The 17547-nt window shown below is 33.5% G+C and overlaps 1 protein-coding gene across 1 annotated transcript in view; it reads left to right on the top strand.

Annotated features, from left to right (window-relative positions):
* Adgrv1 (adhesion G protein-coupled receptor V1) overlaps positions 1-17547 on the top strand; it is a 522757-nt gene that overhangs the window by 43898 nt on the left and 461312 nt on the right. Inside the window, exons 20-23 of the mRNA XM_076857025.2 lie at positions 322-695; positions 8242-8418; positions 11840-12020; positions 13362-13564. Of these exons, the coding sequence (XP_076713140.2) occupies positions 322-695; positions 8242-8418; positions 11840-12020; positions 13362-13564 (935 nt within the window). The remainder of the gene's footprint in view (positions 1-321; positions 696-8241; positions 8419-11839; positions 12021-13361; positions 13565-17547) is intronic.

Raw genomic sequence — 17547 nt, 5'->3', positions numbered from 1 at the left:
TGCTTGATTATGTGTATATGTGTGTAGTTATTTTTAAATCCTAAAATGGTTTTAGACAGACTGACAGAATGACTTATAAGGCTATTATTTAATTTGAAGATAGTTGTCAATTTCATTAGTTCAACATTTCATAAATTCTAGTTATTGCTTAATAGATTCATTGCTTATCATAGTAGAACATAACCTTAATTTGTATATCAGTTACATTAAATTTTTACATATAAAAATATTTTTCAATGAGATTGGATTGCTTTCTAAATTAAGTTACAATTTAGGACATGACAGGTGATATGTAGCATTTAAACCTCTGTCTCATTTCAGGTCCTGGAATATTGAGAGTTGGGGCAGGAATGAATGGTAATGACCGGTTTACAGGTCTGATGCAGGATGTAAGGTCTTATGAGAGGAAACTGACCCTTGAAGAAATTTATGAACTTCATGCTATGCCTTCAAAGAATGATTTACATCCTATTTCTGGATATGTGGAGTTCAGACAGGGAGAAACTAACAAATCATTTATTATTTCTGCAAGAGATGACAATGAAGAGGAAGGAGAAGAGTTATTCATTCTTAAACTAGTCTCTGTATATGGAGGAGCTCACATTTCTGAAGAAAATACTACAGCAAGATTAATCATACAAAAGAGTGACAATGCCAATGGCTTGTTTGGTTTCACAGGAGCTTGTATACCAGAGGTAAGCAGTGAACTGGAAAATTTTGTAATTAAAAATTTTATTATGGGTGAGATTGTTTGGGTCTGGGCTTTCTTTTATTTGGTAAGATTGCCAAAGTATTTACTTTTTGGGCCAGAAGTGTGTGGTATAGGTGGTGCTTACAAATATAAATTGCAGTCTCTGCCCTTATAAATTCACAGTTTGATTCAAATTAATGAGTTGGTGGCACACTCCTGTAATCCCAGCAGCTCCTGAGGCTGAGATAGGAGAATCGCGAGTTCAGAGCTAACCTCAGCAATGGCGAGGCACTGAGCAACCCAGTGAGACCTTGTCTGTAAATAAAATACAAAATAGGGCTTGGGGATGTGGCTCAGTGGTTGAGTGCTCCTGAGTTCAATCCCTGGTACTTAAAATAAATAAATAAATAAATAAATAAATAAATAAATAAATAAATAAATTAAACAAGACAGCAAGTAAATCTTAGCAATTATCCTTAAAGTTACTGCATTTTGAAAATTCAAGTCATATTCCACACATAATTTACTTTTGGGTACTGCTTTGGATACTGTATAAGTAAATGAACTGATATGTATTGAAAGCTAGTATATATAATTGTTAATGAAATTTTATTCAAATATGAGTTTTGAGGTTTTTTCCTTGTCCAAAGCATACTTTAGTTGTTATAACATTCTTCAGTGTTGTCTGTAGATGCGTTTCTTGCCAACCTTCTTGGCCAGCTAAATTCATTAGGAGTTTTACTGTGCTTATCAGTTCTTTCCATGTTTTCAAAGATTAGTAATCATCTTGGTTTCCCATGCAGTAATATGAGAGTGCATGAAACCACTTCACAGGTGTTTTGTGTGACAGCAACAGCTCAATGTCTATGGATGTTGCCAAGAAACAGGAGAACATTTCCCTTTGCAAGTTGATTCTGATAGATTTAGAAGAGTGTCTATGTAAATTGAAATGAGTAAGAAAAATAGGGGTGTATAGGACTTGAAAAATTTATCTATGGCACAGGCATCATTGTAGCTTAAATGGGAATGCCTGGCTCTCTGAAATGTCACATAGTCCCTTTAGCTCTGTGGTTTGGTTATATCATAAGAGATCTTCAAATGGTGGTCATATTTTTTTATATCATAAGTAGAGTACCTCTTAACTAGAGAGAACAAACATCATAAAAATCTACAACTTAAGAGAAATATGTTCATCAACAATGAAACTACTTTATATGAATGTTCAGAGAACTTTTATATATCAAATTTTATTGCCTTTCTGAAAGTCCATATTATAGGTGCAGCACATATTAATTATTAGTTTCTTTATAGTAAAGAACAAGAAATTGACATTTTCAGGCACAAGGAAGAAGATAACCCAAGTTGAAGTAAGTGGGAAATGATCAAGTCATATGACTGATTTGTAGCTTAGTGATTACTAGTGCTTAATGAATATTAGTTTCCCCTTTTGGTTCTCAGATACAATGGGAAGAACTGGAATTTGAACATACCTGTGTCTTGTGATTCTAAGCTGCCATCTTTCTCTCTAAGTTGTTAATATCATTATTTTAAAAAAGACTGATGGCTTTTATCAAGTTATAAAAACTATTGGGGTGCCACGCAAACTTAGATTCCTTTCAAGATCTGTCCTCATGTTGTTGTCTTCTTTGGTTTCTGTCTGACTTGTGTGGCTTCAGTTTTGACCTCTGGGCATTATTGATCTCTCTTTGCAACACTGTTGTTCCACATCTTCATGTTTAGTCATTGGAACCTCAGCTCCAAAGACATTTTCTGTGTGAACATCTTATTTAAAGTAACTGATTTCTATTTCTGCCTTGTAACTCTTTATCCATCCATAGTTTTATTTTTTCTTTCATAGCATTGATCACACTCCCAAATTCCTTCTGTTATTTTAAAATCTTCTTATTTACTGGTTATCCCCCTCCACCACAAAAATGAAAGATCTTTGAGTGTAATATGGTCTTATTGTTTATTATTGTATCTATACTACCAAGAATGGAGTATGATAAGTACTCAATAAATCTTTGTTGGAGCTTATGAATATATTTTAATATTAAAACATGAAAAAAACATAGAGCAGTGCAGATTTAAAATGTATTTTGACTAAGTTAAACTACATGAACAACCAAACTGATGGGAAAAATACATAACAAAATTTTAAAACCTACCATTATAGTTAAGATTTCAATGCTGGCTTGTCTCTCAAATTTCATTGATAGATTGTGGTGAGTATTGGTTTAGTTATCTAGGTATGTAGCTGTATTCCTGTTGACTTCTGACTTTGAACATGACTAGCCAAGCCTTTCATTGAAGAAGAGAGAAGTTTCCTCCATAGACCATAGTACCCAAGCTGAAGTTCTGGAAAGAACAAAATGGAATGGAAATAGAATGTGTCCACATTAGAAAGAAATATTTAGATGAATAAAATAGGAAAATTTTTGTTGACTTTCATGAAGATTACACAGTTTCATTCTTAAAAAGTTAATAGAAAATTTAATCTCTGTGATTTGAGGGAGGAATCCTCAAATATTGTCAATATCATCATAAACAACAATGATATTTATTGGTTGCATACTGAAGTCATTCTCAAAGTAACCCAGAGAGTCCATTTCCAAGGACCCCTGGAGTTTCCTGAGGTCCTTTCCAGGGGGTCCACAAGGTTAAAACTAACTTTTTAAATAATACTTTAGTTTTTTTATTTCTTCCTTTTAATGACATTTTATACTAAAAACATAGCTTCTAGTGCTTTTACACAAATCAAGGTTGCAGTGCCACATTGTACCAGTTATTTATTCACCATCCATAGTTTAAAACATGCTAATTTCATGATATAAGAATTACAAATGAAGTACTTCTGGCTATATTATCACAACATCGTAATTGTCTCCATGAAAAGTGCTTATACAAATTTTGAGTCATGAGTTTAACTAGCTTCTGTTTTCATGGAACACCAGTTTCACTTAAAATGACTGACATTTAGTTATTCAGACTTGGTTATTTGGCAGACATTTTCATGAAAATAAGCAGAGTGAGCTATTGATTACAAGAAAAACAACTGACAGTTCTTGCTGATGATAAGAAAAATTCAGTCTTTCAAATGAAAATTTGAATTTTGTAGCACTTTTATCTGCCAAAGTGAGCTTGACTGTTTCCCATTACTTAGACTTTTCAGATAAGATTGACAGTGATATCAACCAGTATAATTATTTTGTATGATGAAATGTGTCAACAAAGAGAAGATATGTATAACTCAGTAAACCAATATTTTCCAAATAATCATTGCATATTATTATAAAATCATGCATGTGTAAAAAATTGATTCAGAGTACAAAGTAGGCCAATGTATTTTAATGTAATAAAATATGCTTGAACATTGCAGCTAAATGTTGAGGAACTTCCTCTCGTCAAATTTTGGTATACTATTGCAGATAAAAACATACAATCATCTGAAAAAGACTTCAAATCTTCATCCTTTTCCAATTATGTATTTAGATAGGGCAGGATTGTCTTTATATACTTCAAGTAAAATAACAGAGAACAACAATTGGTTCAAAAAGGAGACATAAGAATCTAGCTGTTTTTTGTTAAGGCAACATGAAAGAGACTTGTAAAAATGTAAAACAGTGCGATCTTATCACTGTTTTGTTTTGTTTTTAAATATAGCTACTTATAAAGATATGTTGCTCAGAATGGATTTTTCATAGGTATTTAAAGTATGTTATTAAATAATATTTAATTTGATCATTTTATATTTGTCATATGATAAATATCAACAGACTTCAACAGTATAGGCAAAACTCCTCTAGAGTTCTCAGTAATTTTATGACTGTTCAGGAGTTCTTAAAAGAAAATATTTGAGAACTGGATTTACTTTATGCATGGGATTGTCTTCACTCTAACTTAAACTTACTTGTTTTTCACAATTAAAAACTACTGTCATTTCCATAAATTCTTTTCCATTGTATTGTTGCAAAGACATTGAAAATTCCAGTTTTTTTCCCCTCCTGATCCTTTCAAATTTTCTGAAGGCAAGAGAGATCCTTTAAAAATACTTCTCTGAGTTATGTTACACTTTTACATTTTCTTACACTGTGTTTGTTTTTAAGTGCCTGCCATATGTTATGTGAATAGATTCCTTTAGAAATAAGTGATTATCAATATAATCTGATAGCACAGATCATCACCCAAGCATGAAAGAAAATTAAAAATTAACTGCGTTTGTAATTGTTTAACACTAATCTTCTGTTTAATGCAGAAGAACAATTCATGGCTTAGAATACTGTGTTTTATTTTTCCGAGTAAATACATTTTAAAAACTGTTTGTTTTTTTTCATTACCTTTGTTAATACTTGACCTGAAGATTTGGCAAATTCCTGAGTTGAAAGAGGAAACAGTGGTGAGGACTGTTGTTTCTATTGTGAAATTACTGAGTGTGGTTTCGAAGAGTACTGTGGATCTTGTGCATTTTCACACACTGGCCTAAATGTTTGTAGCATGATTCAAAAGTCAATTAGATGAATATTTATATTAGAAAATACTATCAGGTTTTAATTTTGTTTTAGTCCTTTTTAATATTTATTTTATTTATTTATTTTTATGGGGTGCTGAGGATGGAATCCAGTGCCCCAAATGTGCTAGGAAAGTGCTCTACCACTGAGCCACAACCCTAGCCCCTTGCCTTAATCTTATTCATATTAATAATTATATTATGTAGTCTGGTGTTTCTTGAGGTATTGTCTACAAAAGACCTTGGGTGAAAATATTTAATGCATACCACTGGAAAACCTCCTTGATTCAGGTTCCCATTCCTGGATCAACATACTGGTTAGGGGAGGGAAAAAGCAAAATGTGGAATTAAATATCTTTCTTGATGAAAAGTTTCATATATATATTCACACACATACACAAATACACAAGAGAAAATTACTGGTCCAGTGTGCCCGTCACCTAACTTCAGTAATTATCAGGCTTTTGCCAATCTTGTTTCATCTGAAATAGTTTTAAAAGCAAACCTCAAATATTATGTCCTTTCTCTTTAAGTTCATAAGAATTAAAGATAGATTTTTACCTAGCATCCTAGGTGATTTTTTTAAATGAACCTTCTATATTTAAAGGATCTTCTCTAGTTGGAAATTTATAAAGCTTGCTTTATGGAATATAGTACTAACCTGTTAAATTTTCTATACAATTTTGATATATAGCATATGTCCATACACACTCTTATTTTATAAGGATAGTGATTGCTTTTTCCTTTTTAAAACTGAAAACATTAAAAAAATTATAGATTTTGATGATGCTTTTACTAACTGAAAAATGTAGTGTGATTCTTGCAAACAAAAATCTCTTATCTTAGGCCTGGATGCTGCATGGTTATTCTCTGACTTAGAAAAATTTAAGTGGCTAAGGAACCCTCACAGATTCCTGAATCTTTGGGTCTATTTGATTCATGCCTCTTGCCGAGAAAGGAAGGGCTGAATATTTATATACTTAGATGAATGATTTATTAATTTAACTCATTCAAAATATTCATTCTCAAAAAAATTTAGGGTGGGAAATGGAGAAAATCCATTGTTATTGTAATGAGAATTGAAATATATGGTAATCAGTTTGCTTTTTAATGATATATGCATGCTTATTTCCTTATAACGTGAGATAGTATTTTCATGTAGCTTTTTATTATGCATGTGTCTGTATTTTAAGGGGCACTAAATCTCCACAGAGTCCATGAAACATTATGGTCCTCCTTTAGGAAGAGACTGAGAATGCTTGACAAGTGGTAGAATGAAGACACTCAGAAGTCTATGACATTAAAGCCATACTTTTTCTACCAGACACTTGCTCGGTTTCTATTCTGTCAGTATGAAAATGCAGATGCAAAACTTTATGTGGAAATTAAATAGGATGCTGTATTAAGCATCCGGGTCTTTTTGTTACTTCCTTCTTTTCTCTCCAACCCTTTAAGGTTGGATGGCCTCACCCAGAGAACAGTTCATTCTAACATGATATGGTTGATGAGTCCCTATAAGCCATCATGTTATGCCAGATTACATAGTGAGAAACCCTGAGCTTATGGAAAAGATAGGGTTAGGAGAATACTACTCAAAAACTTGGTCAGTGATATTTAAAAAGAAAGGGACCTAATTAAAACATTGTGTACATTAAATGTTTAGTGTTTCCACACTATAGTATATACAGCATATTACCTTGAAAATAACATTATGAATATTTGTAAAAGTTGGCATTGGAAGGATTTCAGTTTGTGTGCCATTGTAAAGTGAAGGAAGGAAGGTTATCTAAAATTGGAGGAACAGTTGTAACCCTAGAAGTAGAGAAGTGTGGTAGCAGCGCATGTGGTGAACTGAGGCAGATGGTAGATGTTGGAGGTGTGTGTGTTCCTATATAGCTTGTTTTGGGTGGATTCAGTTTCCTGTGTCCCCCATATTTTTTGTGGATGAAATTGTGTTTAAAAGCACATGCAAAACTCAGGTTTTATTCAAATTGTTTTTTTGCTTGTGGTACTTGGGATTGAATCTGGGATGTTCTATTGCCAAGCTATTTCTCCAGCCCTTTTTATTTTGAAACAGGCTCTCACTCATTTGCTGAGGCTGGCCTTGAATTTGTGGTCCTCCTGTGTCAGCTTCTCTGGTGACTGGGATTATAGGCATCCACCACTGTGCATAGCTAATACTTGTATTTTTAATCTCTTCAGTTTTTTGTTCTTTTTTTCCCTCCAAATTATGTATCTGCTAACATAAAACTAAAACTGAACTGATAGCCTGAGAGTTTGAAAGTATGAAGACTTATTTTTTAAAATATTGCAATTTCTTGCTCCATATTTAAACTGATATTAATTTTTTTAGATCAAAACATTACCTTCTTGAAAAATACACATGTGTTTTATGCTTGTATATATGTATTACAAAAATATTAAAAACATATTAAGCATGACATCAAATGTCCTTTTTGATCTGACTGTTGTCTCCACATTAGGTATTCCTTGAGGCTCTCCACTTGGTACTTTATATCATTCCCAGAATAATTCCTCCAGATATATTGTATTGCTTCTTATGTCTGTAAAGTTCTTCCTGATGTCAGGTTTCATTCTCTACCCCCACCTCTGGCCCCATGTGGTCTGGTCTGTGCTGAAATCATCAATAAATCCCAAGTTTGTCTTTCTCTTTAGGATTATGTTTATTCAGAGAAAGGATTATGCATTTTTTGAAAGGAAAAAAATCTTTTGTAAACATAGCATCTAGCACCATCGTGGCACACAAGAGATTCAACGAGTGAGCTGCATATAAAGTTTAGAGGTCATGATTCATTTGTTTTATTTATCTATATGAATGAGTGAGAGGAAACAAATGATTGTAAATACTTCTTAGCAATCAGAAGTATATCTGGGGGATTGTAGAGGCCTTCTAGTCCCTTTAAGAAAAGTGGAAAGTTATAAATTTAGGTTAAAGAGAAGATTTCGTGAAAGATTTTAATTTTATCACTGATTTTAATACATATATTCATAATGCATGTCAATAATTTATGTTCCATTTCAGATTGCAGAGGAGGGATCTACCATTTCATGTGTGGTGGAGCGAACCAGGGGAGCTCTGGATTATGTACATGTTTTTTACACCATCTCACAGATCGAATCTAATGGCATTAATTACCTTGTTGATGATTTTGCTAATGCCAGTGGAAGGATCACATTCCTTCCTTGGCAGAGATCTGAGGTAAACCCTGCCTTCTTTGTTTCTTTGAAAGTGTACTGGAAAGGTTTTTCTGCTGTGTTTGTTCTGTAATTTTGTTGCAGCTTTTTTTCTATTTAAGCAACTTTAAATACTTAGGAGATGAGGTGTATATCATGGCATATATATTCTAGTATATGCAAAAGAAAAGTTAAGAATTTTGAATAATATATGTTCAGTTTTATTTATTCTTTAATCCCAATATAATAAGAGTGGTATAGCTTGAGAGTATATCGTTGTGAGTATTTTGTTATTACTGATACAGAGAGAAACCATTCAGTTCTTAATGGGACTCTTCCAATCAGCCAATGAGAAATTCTTTTAACTGTAATTTCATTTTATTTACATTAAATTTGGAGAAATGAGATACTTGTTTTGTACTTCAAAAGTGCAAGTTACCTCCAGTTTTATTAAAATAGTCTCACTGCTGAGTAGATGCTACATAAATAAATGATATTTCCTATAATGAAACTGGAATAAAATTTCTTCCTGTATCAGAATTTTAAATATTTGGTTAATATATAATGTTAGAATATTCATATCAATATAATATTTTACATTAAAATATAAATAGCTTATAGTTCATCAGGCATTCATACAAATAACTTAAAGCTTGTGATTAATAAATAGTCTTTGAGGAGAGTTTGAGGGACTCAACAAATTAATTGGATAACAAAATTAAGTTGAGAGATCATTCAAACATTTTTAAAATAAAAAAAAGCAGAACAGTAGTCAAATCTATATAATTTGAGAGAAGAAAGAAACGAATGAAATGGTTTATAACAAAAAATGTTTCCTATTATCTGCGAATAGGTCTATGAAAAAGAATTTGCTTATCTTTGGTAAAATGAGGACACCAATAAATTTTCATACAGCTAAAATTATTTGATTTGCAGGATAATATTTTATTCTGTTTTTTTTTAATATTGTCTTGGATTTGAACTGTTCTTTCTCTTTTCTTTTCTTTCTTTCATTTTTTTTGGTTCTAGGAATTGATCCCAGGAGCACTTAATCACTGAGCCACATCCCTTATACTCCCTTTTTTATTTTTTTTAAGACAGGGTCTAGCTAAGTTACTTATGGCCTCACATTCTGAGGCTGGGTTTGAACTTGCTATGCTCCTGTTTCAGCCTCCCAAGCTTCTGGGATTATAGGTGTGCACCACCATGACCAGCAAGGTGTTCTTTCTTTATGAAATAAGATAGTGTGTGGTAACTGTTTAATGCTTCTATTTGGCAAAACAGACTTGATACCCCAGATTTTCTTGTGGAAAATTTACCAGCTACATCCGGTATGATGATGCATATGTATAATCCCAGTGACTTGGAAAGCTGAGGTAGAAGGATTGCAAGTTTGAGACCAGCCAGGGGACTTAGCAAGACACTGTTTCAAAATAAAAAATAAAAAACAAAGATGTAGCTCAGTGTTTTTGTGTGCTCCTGTGTTCAATCCCCAGTACTTGGGAAATTTTTACCAATTATGCGATAAAAATGTAATTGGAAACCATTGTTTTTACATTCATATACAATTTGGAAGAGATAAAATAGTAAATCAAATTTGGTAAGTAAAATAGTTACAAATGTTTCAGTCAAGAATTATTTAAATATTATGTTTCATAATTTTTAAATTTCTTTTTCCCTAAAGAAAATAACAACATGATTCAAGAATAATGATGTGATTTAGGTAATAACTTTCATTTTTAGACTGCTTTTTTAAAAACACATTGATTATTCCATCTATTAACTGTAATCATAAAAATATGATTTAAATGAGATTAGAAACCAAATTTAGAGCATACCTCAGACGTACTGAATCAAAATCTTCGGAAAAGCATTTTTATAAACGAGTTGTCTGGGTACTTTTAGGCCAGTGGTCAGTGATTGGAGACTGTTTGGATTTGGTTTGTTTTCAGATTGTTGCCCCATTTCTTTCTGGGAGATAGCAGGAAGTCGCCCTTCATTCCTCCTTTTCCCTCAGTCCTCATCTATTGCCAGTCAGTTCTCAAATCCAGCTATTTTCCTTGTCTTTTCTTACTGCATTGGTTCAGAATTCCATCCTTTCAGGTCAGTCTTTTCTTAAGGCTTCCTCTTGCATCTCCTTTTGCTCTCTGTCCATGCTATGTACATTGTGCCGTGGTGCGCCTCTTAGGGAAGATTTCTCATTTTGTCCATCTTCTGCTTAGGATTCAGAAGTTTACCTCTAATCTCTAATGAAATAAACTCTAAATTCCTGTTGATAGAAGCATAAAATCTTCTATGTACCAACTCCTGGTCATTCATCTGGCTGTTTCAACTGCTCCAGACTTTATGACCTAATTACCATTCCCAGCACATGCCTTTGCCAATGTTGCATCTTCTGCTTGGAATATCCTTCCTGATTATTATTTTCAACTGTAATAAATCCATTAGGTAGGGCTTGCTTCAAATGCCTCTTCTGTACAACCTTTACCAGGTAGAGTTAGTTGTTTCTTTCTCACTTTGTACACAACTCTATCATGACATTTCTGCATTACATTTTAAAGGTTTTTCTATATATCTGTCTCCTACAACAGATTGTAAGCTTCTTGGAAAGTGGGTCTGTGTTTAAACTCTGGGACACTAGATATATCCATTAATAAAGGAAAAGGAATTTTTTATTTGCTGTAAATTTTATGGAACATTTTTGAGTTATGATTACTTCTTTCATAACTTTTTTTTGGACTAATTGCTTCTGCCAGACTTCTAATTCTTACTATAAATCTACTTTCTAAAATACTTATTAGTGGTATTAGACTCTAGACACCTGCATGCTGCTCTGTCCTTTCTTACCAGCCTACTACATGCTATCATGTAGTTCCTTCATTAGGAACTCTACCCTGAGACTGGCAATACCAGTGACCTTGGTATGAGTTTATGATATGATATTGATATAGCACATCAATATATCTTACGTTACATGATATTACTGCATGAATAGGATACTTTAAGATAGGAAATTTTACTATGCAGCTCCTTCCTTAGTTTGTTCAGACAGCTATAACAAAATGTCTTATAATGGGAAGTTTAAACAACAGATTTATTGTTCATAGCTCTGGAGCCTGGGAGGTCCAAGATCAAGGAGCTTGTAGAATTGGTGTCTGGCGAGGCTCATTCTCTGCTTCATAGTTATGGCACCTTCTCACCACATTTTCTCTCTCCCTCTCTCTCTATATATAAAATAAAAATAGATTTATGTACACATGTTTATGTATATCCACACACACATATAAAAACATATACACATGTTTGCTTTAATTGTGTAAACTTATGTAGAAATGTTATATTAAATAGAAATTTCAATTAAATATAATTTAACTGTTTTATTTTCCTCTGGTAAGTAGTTTCTCCATGCCTCATTGCTTAATGCCTTTGGATTTATAAATTTATAGGTCCTGAATATATATGTTCTTGATGATGATATTCCTGAGCTTAATGAGTATTTTCGGGTGACATTGGTTTCTGCAATTCCTGGAGATGGGAAACTAGGTTCAACTCCTACCAGTGGTGCAAGCATAGATCCTGAGAAGGAAACAACAGATATCACCGTCAAAGCTAGTGATCATCCATTTGGTAACTCACCCTGTTCAAAAGCTGTTCTTTCAACTCTGTGTGTACTTGGTTTTATTAAGTATTTTTTAAGGGACTTTTTGCAAATGATTGAAGCAGAACTCTTTGAGACCTTCTAACTTCTAAGGTCTTTAATTTCTAAACTGCCATTTTGAGAGAGATTATTTATGGGAGAAAATAAAAAGAGATTTCTAAACTTAAGTAATATATTTTGGAAAGTTTTGCAGGATATTTTAAAAGTAAAAAAAAATTCCATTTATGCTATCAGAATTCCTTTAATTTAAAAATTAGTATATGGTGGTATGTTCACAAATTGAAGTATTTTCTAATTTATGTTTTATTAGCCTTTAAGACGTGAAGTTATCTCTATTTATATTAATTTGGAGCGTGTGCTGAAAAGTTATGATTTTTTAATTAGGGAACTATCATAGATGTCTGTCCTACTAAATTAAGAATATTTTTGTATTGAAAAGTAATATAAATCTAGGTAGAAACCTGGGAAACACTGTTTTTTGTAGTTATTTTTTTTTTAAGTGTTACAAATCCTTTAAGGTCCCACTAATCCTGTTCTACAATGGGTTCAAGAATTTATAAGAGACTCCAGTCAAATAAAATAAAAGTATGTGTTTGAAAAATGTATGTTTTTTTTCATGTATCTTTTTAATTTTTTAATTTTTTTTTAATTTTTTTTAATTGGTTATTCAAAACATTACAAAGCTCTTGACATATCATATTTCATACATTAGATTCAAGTGGGTTATGAACTCCCATTTTTACCCCAAATACAGATTGCAGAATCACATCGGTTACACATCCACATTTTTACATAATGCCATATTAGTAACTGTTGTATTCTGCTACCTTTCCTATCCTCTACTCTCCCCCCTCCCCTCTGAAAAATGTATGTTTTAAAAACCCATCAGTGTTCCTTTTTCTGATGTTTCTTTTGGAAAAAAACCTTTCTTTGAGTAAAGACGAGGGAAATTAGCATTTATACTTTTAACATTATGAAAGCTTATAAACATTTCATATCAAAGCATGTTCATCAAATCTTGGCTAGAATCTTTTTATTTATGTATTAATTATTATTATTATTTTTTAGTTTGTTGAGGACCTTTATTTTTATTTATTTATTTATATATGGTGCTGAGAATCAAGCCCAGTGCCTCACACCTACTAGGCAAGTGTTCTACCACTGAGCCACAACTCCAGCCCTTGCCTAAAATCTTTTCTACATTAAGGCCCTCAGAATTTTGGCCTGGTGATTAAAATTGCTTCAAATGAATGAGGAATTGTCCTGTAGGTGACTGGGAGAAGAATGTCCTGTCTCTTTGCCTCCTCCAGGCTTGCTGCAGTTCTCCACGGGGCTGCCCCCACAGCCTGATGACCCCATGAGCCTGCCGGCAAGCAGTGTGCCAAACATCACTGTGCAGGAGGAGGATGGAGAGGTCCGGTTATTGGTCGTCCGTGCACAAGGACTCCTGGGAAGGGTGACTGCGGAATATAGAACAGTGTCCCTGACAGCTTTCAGTCCTGAGGACTACCAGGTACGTCATTATCCTTTGAAGCTCCATTTGTCCTTCTAAAATAACTTCTTTAATAACTAAAGCAGAGTAAAATAAGGACACTATCCTTGGAGGATTGAAAGGGACTTTTAGAATATACGAAACAAAGAAAATGAATGCTGATAGCCTTTTGACCTTTTAACTTTAGGCAAATTAAGATGCTTTATCATGTTGAAACCTGACACTTAAATAATTACTGTACTTTTTTGTATTTATACTTGTCATAGGCTTCTTTCATATTATTTGTTTTAATGTTGTAGGTTTGGATCAGATACATGTAAAATGTTTTTTCTTGCCAGGTATGGTAGTGCACACCTCTAATCTCACTGATTCTGGAGGCTGAGGCAGGAGGATCCCAAGTTTGAGGCCAGCCTGGGCAACTTAGTGAGACCCTGTTTCAAAAAAAAAAAAAAGAAAAAAGTTTCTTAAATAATATTTCAAATCCTGTCATCTCCATCAGACATAATCAAGATTGTAAAGAAATTAAATGTCTTTTTAATCATTTTTTTTCTTCAAGTGGGGAGTAATGTGTGTGTATATATATATGTATATATATATATATATATATATATATATATATATATATATATATATATATATATATAAAAGCTAGGGATTTAGAATGGACAGAATTGGGATTTAACCTCACCTTTAAATGTGTGGCCTTGGGAGACTTAGTTTTTCCTAAGTTCAGTTTCCTTACCTGTAAAAGTGAGATATATCATATAGCAGGGTCATTCTGAAGATAAATGGCTATGTTGAAGTGCCTTGTATTGTACATGATGCATCTGTAGTAACACTCAGTAACCTACTTGGTCTTATTGTTGCCAGTATTCTTATTGAGCAAGTGCTTTCAGTTTTGGCAGTTCTCCTTAAGAAAGATTTTTATATTCTTCAATATTTTTGTTTTTCCAAAGATTCATTTTCTTTAAATTTAATGTTCATTTTCTTGTTTTTCACCTTCTTCCTAAAAAGACCCACACAAAGGTACAATGTTCTGTATTTTTTGTCTGCTTTTCCTCCCAACGCCCAGAATGCTACTAACTGAATTCCATTAATTTTAACTACAGTCCAGTTAGCTAAATTGTCCTTAGTTCATCTCATTTTGACTTAATGTGTTCTCTGCATTCTCTTAAAGCAGTGCTTTAGTCCTCATATCAATGTTTTTAAATTTCTACTTTGAACCTGCTCACTGCCAGTTGTTTTATCATTTTCTTTAATAATTAAAACAAAATAAAATAAGGAGCCATCTGTCCCCATCCTTCACAATATGAGAAAGCTCATGCCCTTGGAGGCATTTCTGAGGATTCTCAGGGTACTTAGATATCCTGTGTGTTACCTGTCACCACTTTAAACTGTTACTTAGTCTGTGATAACCTGATAACTTCTGCTGTTACCATTTGTTATAATGTGTCAACTCTTTCTGGTTTGTGTTATCACAAGAATAAGATTTCTTAGATGAGGTGTGTATGCTCATGTAGAGGGAAGGGAGGTGACTGGAGGCATCATGTACGGAAGAGGAAACAACTGAATTTTCAGATATCACTGTTGTTAACTTTATTCTCATGTACCAAGTTAAAAGTGATCTGCACTATCCAGGTGCATAGATCTCAGCTGTCTGTAGTGATTTTAAACAGCTAGATAATTACTGAGTTACAGCTGTGGAAAGTATTCAAGATATGAGATCTGTGAGAGGTGGGTGTTGATTTGGTTGGACAGTGCTGATCCCTGAGGTTTACAGAGAAGAAAGACAAAGGGGCAAGAACTGCTCGAGATAGGTAAAATGGCTTGAGCAAAGGTGTCAGTTAGGGAAGGAGCTGTCAGAGAAAATGCAAGAGGGCCAGTGCTTCCACAATGTGGAGAGCTAGGTGTGGTGATAAAAGACAAGGTGCACACAGAGGGGTTCATTCAGGGCCTTGCAGATCAGCTAGACTTTTTTATTGGATTTCTTTTTTTTTAAGAAGATGAAATACTTGAAAGGTGTTATGCATTTATAAAAGATCACTAGACTGAACCATGGAGAATGGATTAGACGGTACAGATAAGGAGGCAGAAAGACAAGAGAGGAGTCTGTTTCTTGGAGCAAGGCAAGAGGTGATGGAGTCTTGAATCAGGTTGGTGACAAAGTAAATGAAAAGAAGGAAGTGGGCTCAGGAAATATTTCAGAGTTAAAATGGCAGGATTTGATGGTAATTTACTTAAAAGAACAGGGCTTCACAATTTAATGCTATGATCAGAACTGGATGAAACATAGTTTTTAAGGAAAGATCACAAATTTGAGACTCTCATAGAAATTAAGGAAGAATTTCAAATTTAAGTCTGGATATCAGAGGTTGGAGATGAAATTTGGTAGGTGGGAACATATACATGGTAATAAAAACCTAGAGAATGCCGAGCTTATTCAGACAGAAAACCTAAAGAGTATAATGAACAATAATTTTTAAAGGTCATAGGATAATGTTTAAATTGGCAATGAACTCTGAAAAGGATGAGGTAAAAAGATAGAAAGGAAAAGCAGAGAGTCTGGTTCCTTGGAATACCAACGAAGAATATGTTCCAGAAGAAAAGTGGCCTGTTGTGTAAGAGATTGCCGAGTTCAAATAAGAACGTTTCCTAGAAAGGAAACAATTTTCAGTTGTGTTGTTAAAAATTGTAGAATTATTCCAGTCTACTAAATTATAGGCAAAATTACTTTCTCACTGAGATAACTGTATGTGTTGGATAGCATTTATTATTATTATTATTATTATATTATTATTATTATTATTATTATTATTATTATTATTATTATTCTATTCCAACTTTTTTTTGTTGATGCTTAACATTCTTTCTAGAATGTTCTTCATAGAGACAAAGATTTGTCTTGTTTTTCTCTCCCAAGCAATTGTGCTAGCACATGCTATGTGTTAGGTTAAGGGTTGTAAAAGTGAATAAAATGAGGGATCAAGTGAAATTGGTACTTGGTATTGTGAGCAAGCTATTCTATTAACATACATTGGACACATTTGTATCTTTCTATAGTGTCAGAATTTATTGAATGACAATTCACAAACCACATCCATGCTTGTATCAAAATGGATTCTGCTATCATATATAACTAAAAAGAACCAATAAATTAAAAATAAAATAACACTACATCACTTTCATCACCATCAATTCACTGAGTATTAATGGTACCCAGGAGCAGGACAATCACAAGTTTTTTAAATTCCATTTCAAACTTTATTACTAATATCTGAAACACTCAAGTCACATATTACACTTTGCACAGTGCTGTGTATGTTACAGAAAGTCTAAGACAGGGGTTAACAACAGCCTCAGGATTCTGGAGACTGCACTGGGGGCAAAGACAAGAGCAAAGGTACAAAGGTAAAAGGGTCACCACAGGTGCTCAGAAGAGATTAGCACCCCATGGGAACTTGTTTCAGAGCACAGAACTATTCAGGGCATGAAACTTATTCTGGCCATGGTCTGGATGACAGGCAGTTTTTAAGAGGACCACATCATGCAGAGACTTCAAGCTGAGCTGAAGCCTCAGAGACAGAGTTGAGAGTCCATCACCTGTGGACCTCATCATGCTTTCCCCACATGATCTGATAAGATGATGAGTACATGTGGGTGAGTTCTGCCTACTGCTGTTTTAGGTGCTTCTCTTTTACGAGTTTCAGGTTAAGGGGGTTGCATATGGTGAGATGGATAATCTCACCACTGGATTTCTCTGATACAGGTTTAATATGACCATATGTTCATGTGATTCTGACTTAATTTGATAAGGTCACAGGTGGTCATTTTTATTAACATGATTAATTTATTTATTGGTTTGTGCCTTAGGATTGTGCTGGGAAGCTAGGGATTATGCTTCCCAATAGATTCTATATGTGGGGGTTATCTGTTTGCCCAGAGAAGTTACCAAGACATTCATCATTAGCACTTGCACTCAAAATGAAGTACTCATGGCAAACTGC

The sequence above is a fragment of the Callospermophilus lateralis genome, chromosome 5, assembly GCF_048772815.1.
Source record: "Callospermophilus lateralis isolate mCalLat2 chromosome 5, mCalLat2.hap1, whole genome shotgun sequence".
NCBI classification, from domain to species: domain Eukaryota; kingdom Metazoa; phylum Chordata; class Mammalia; order Rodentia; family Sciuridae; genus Callospermophilus; species Callospermophilus lateralis.
The sequence above is the reverse complement of the archived record's forward strand: the minus strand, read 5'-3'. Positions and strand labels throughout refer to the sequence as shown.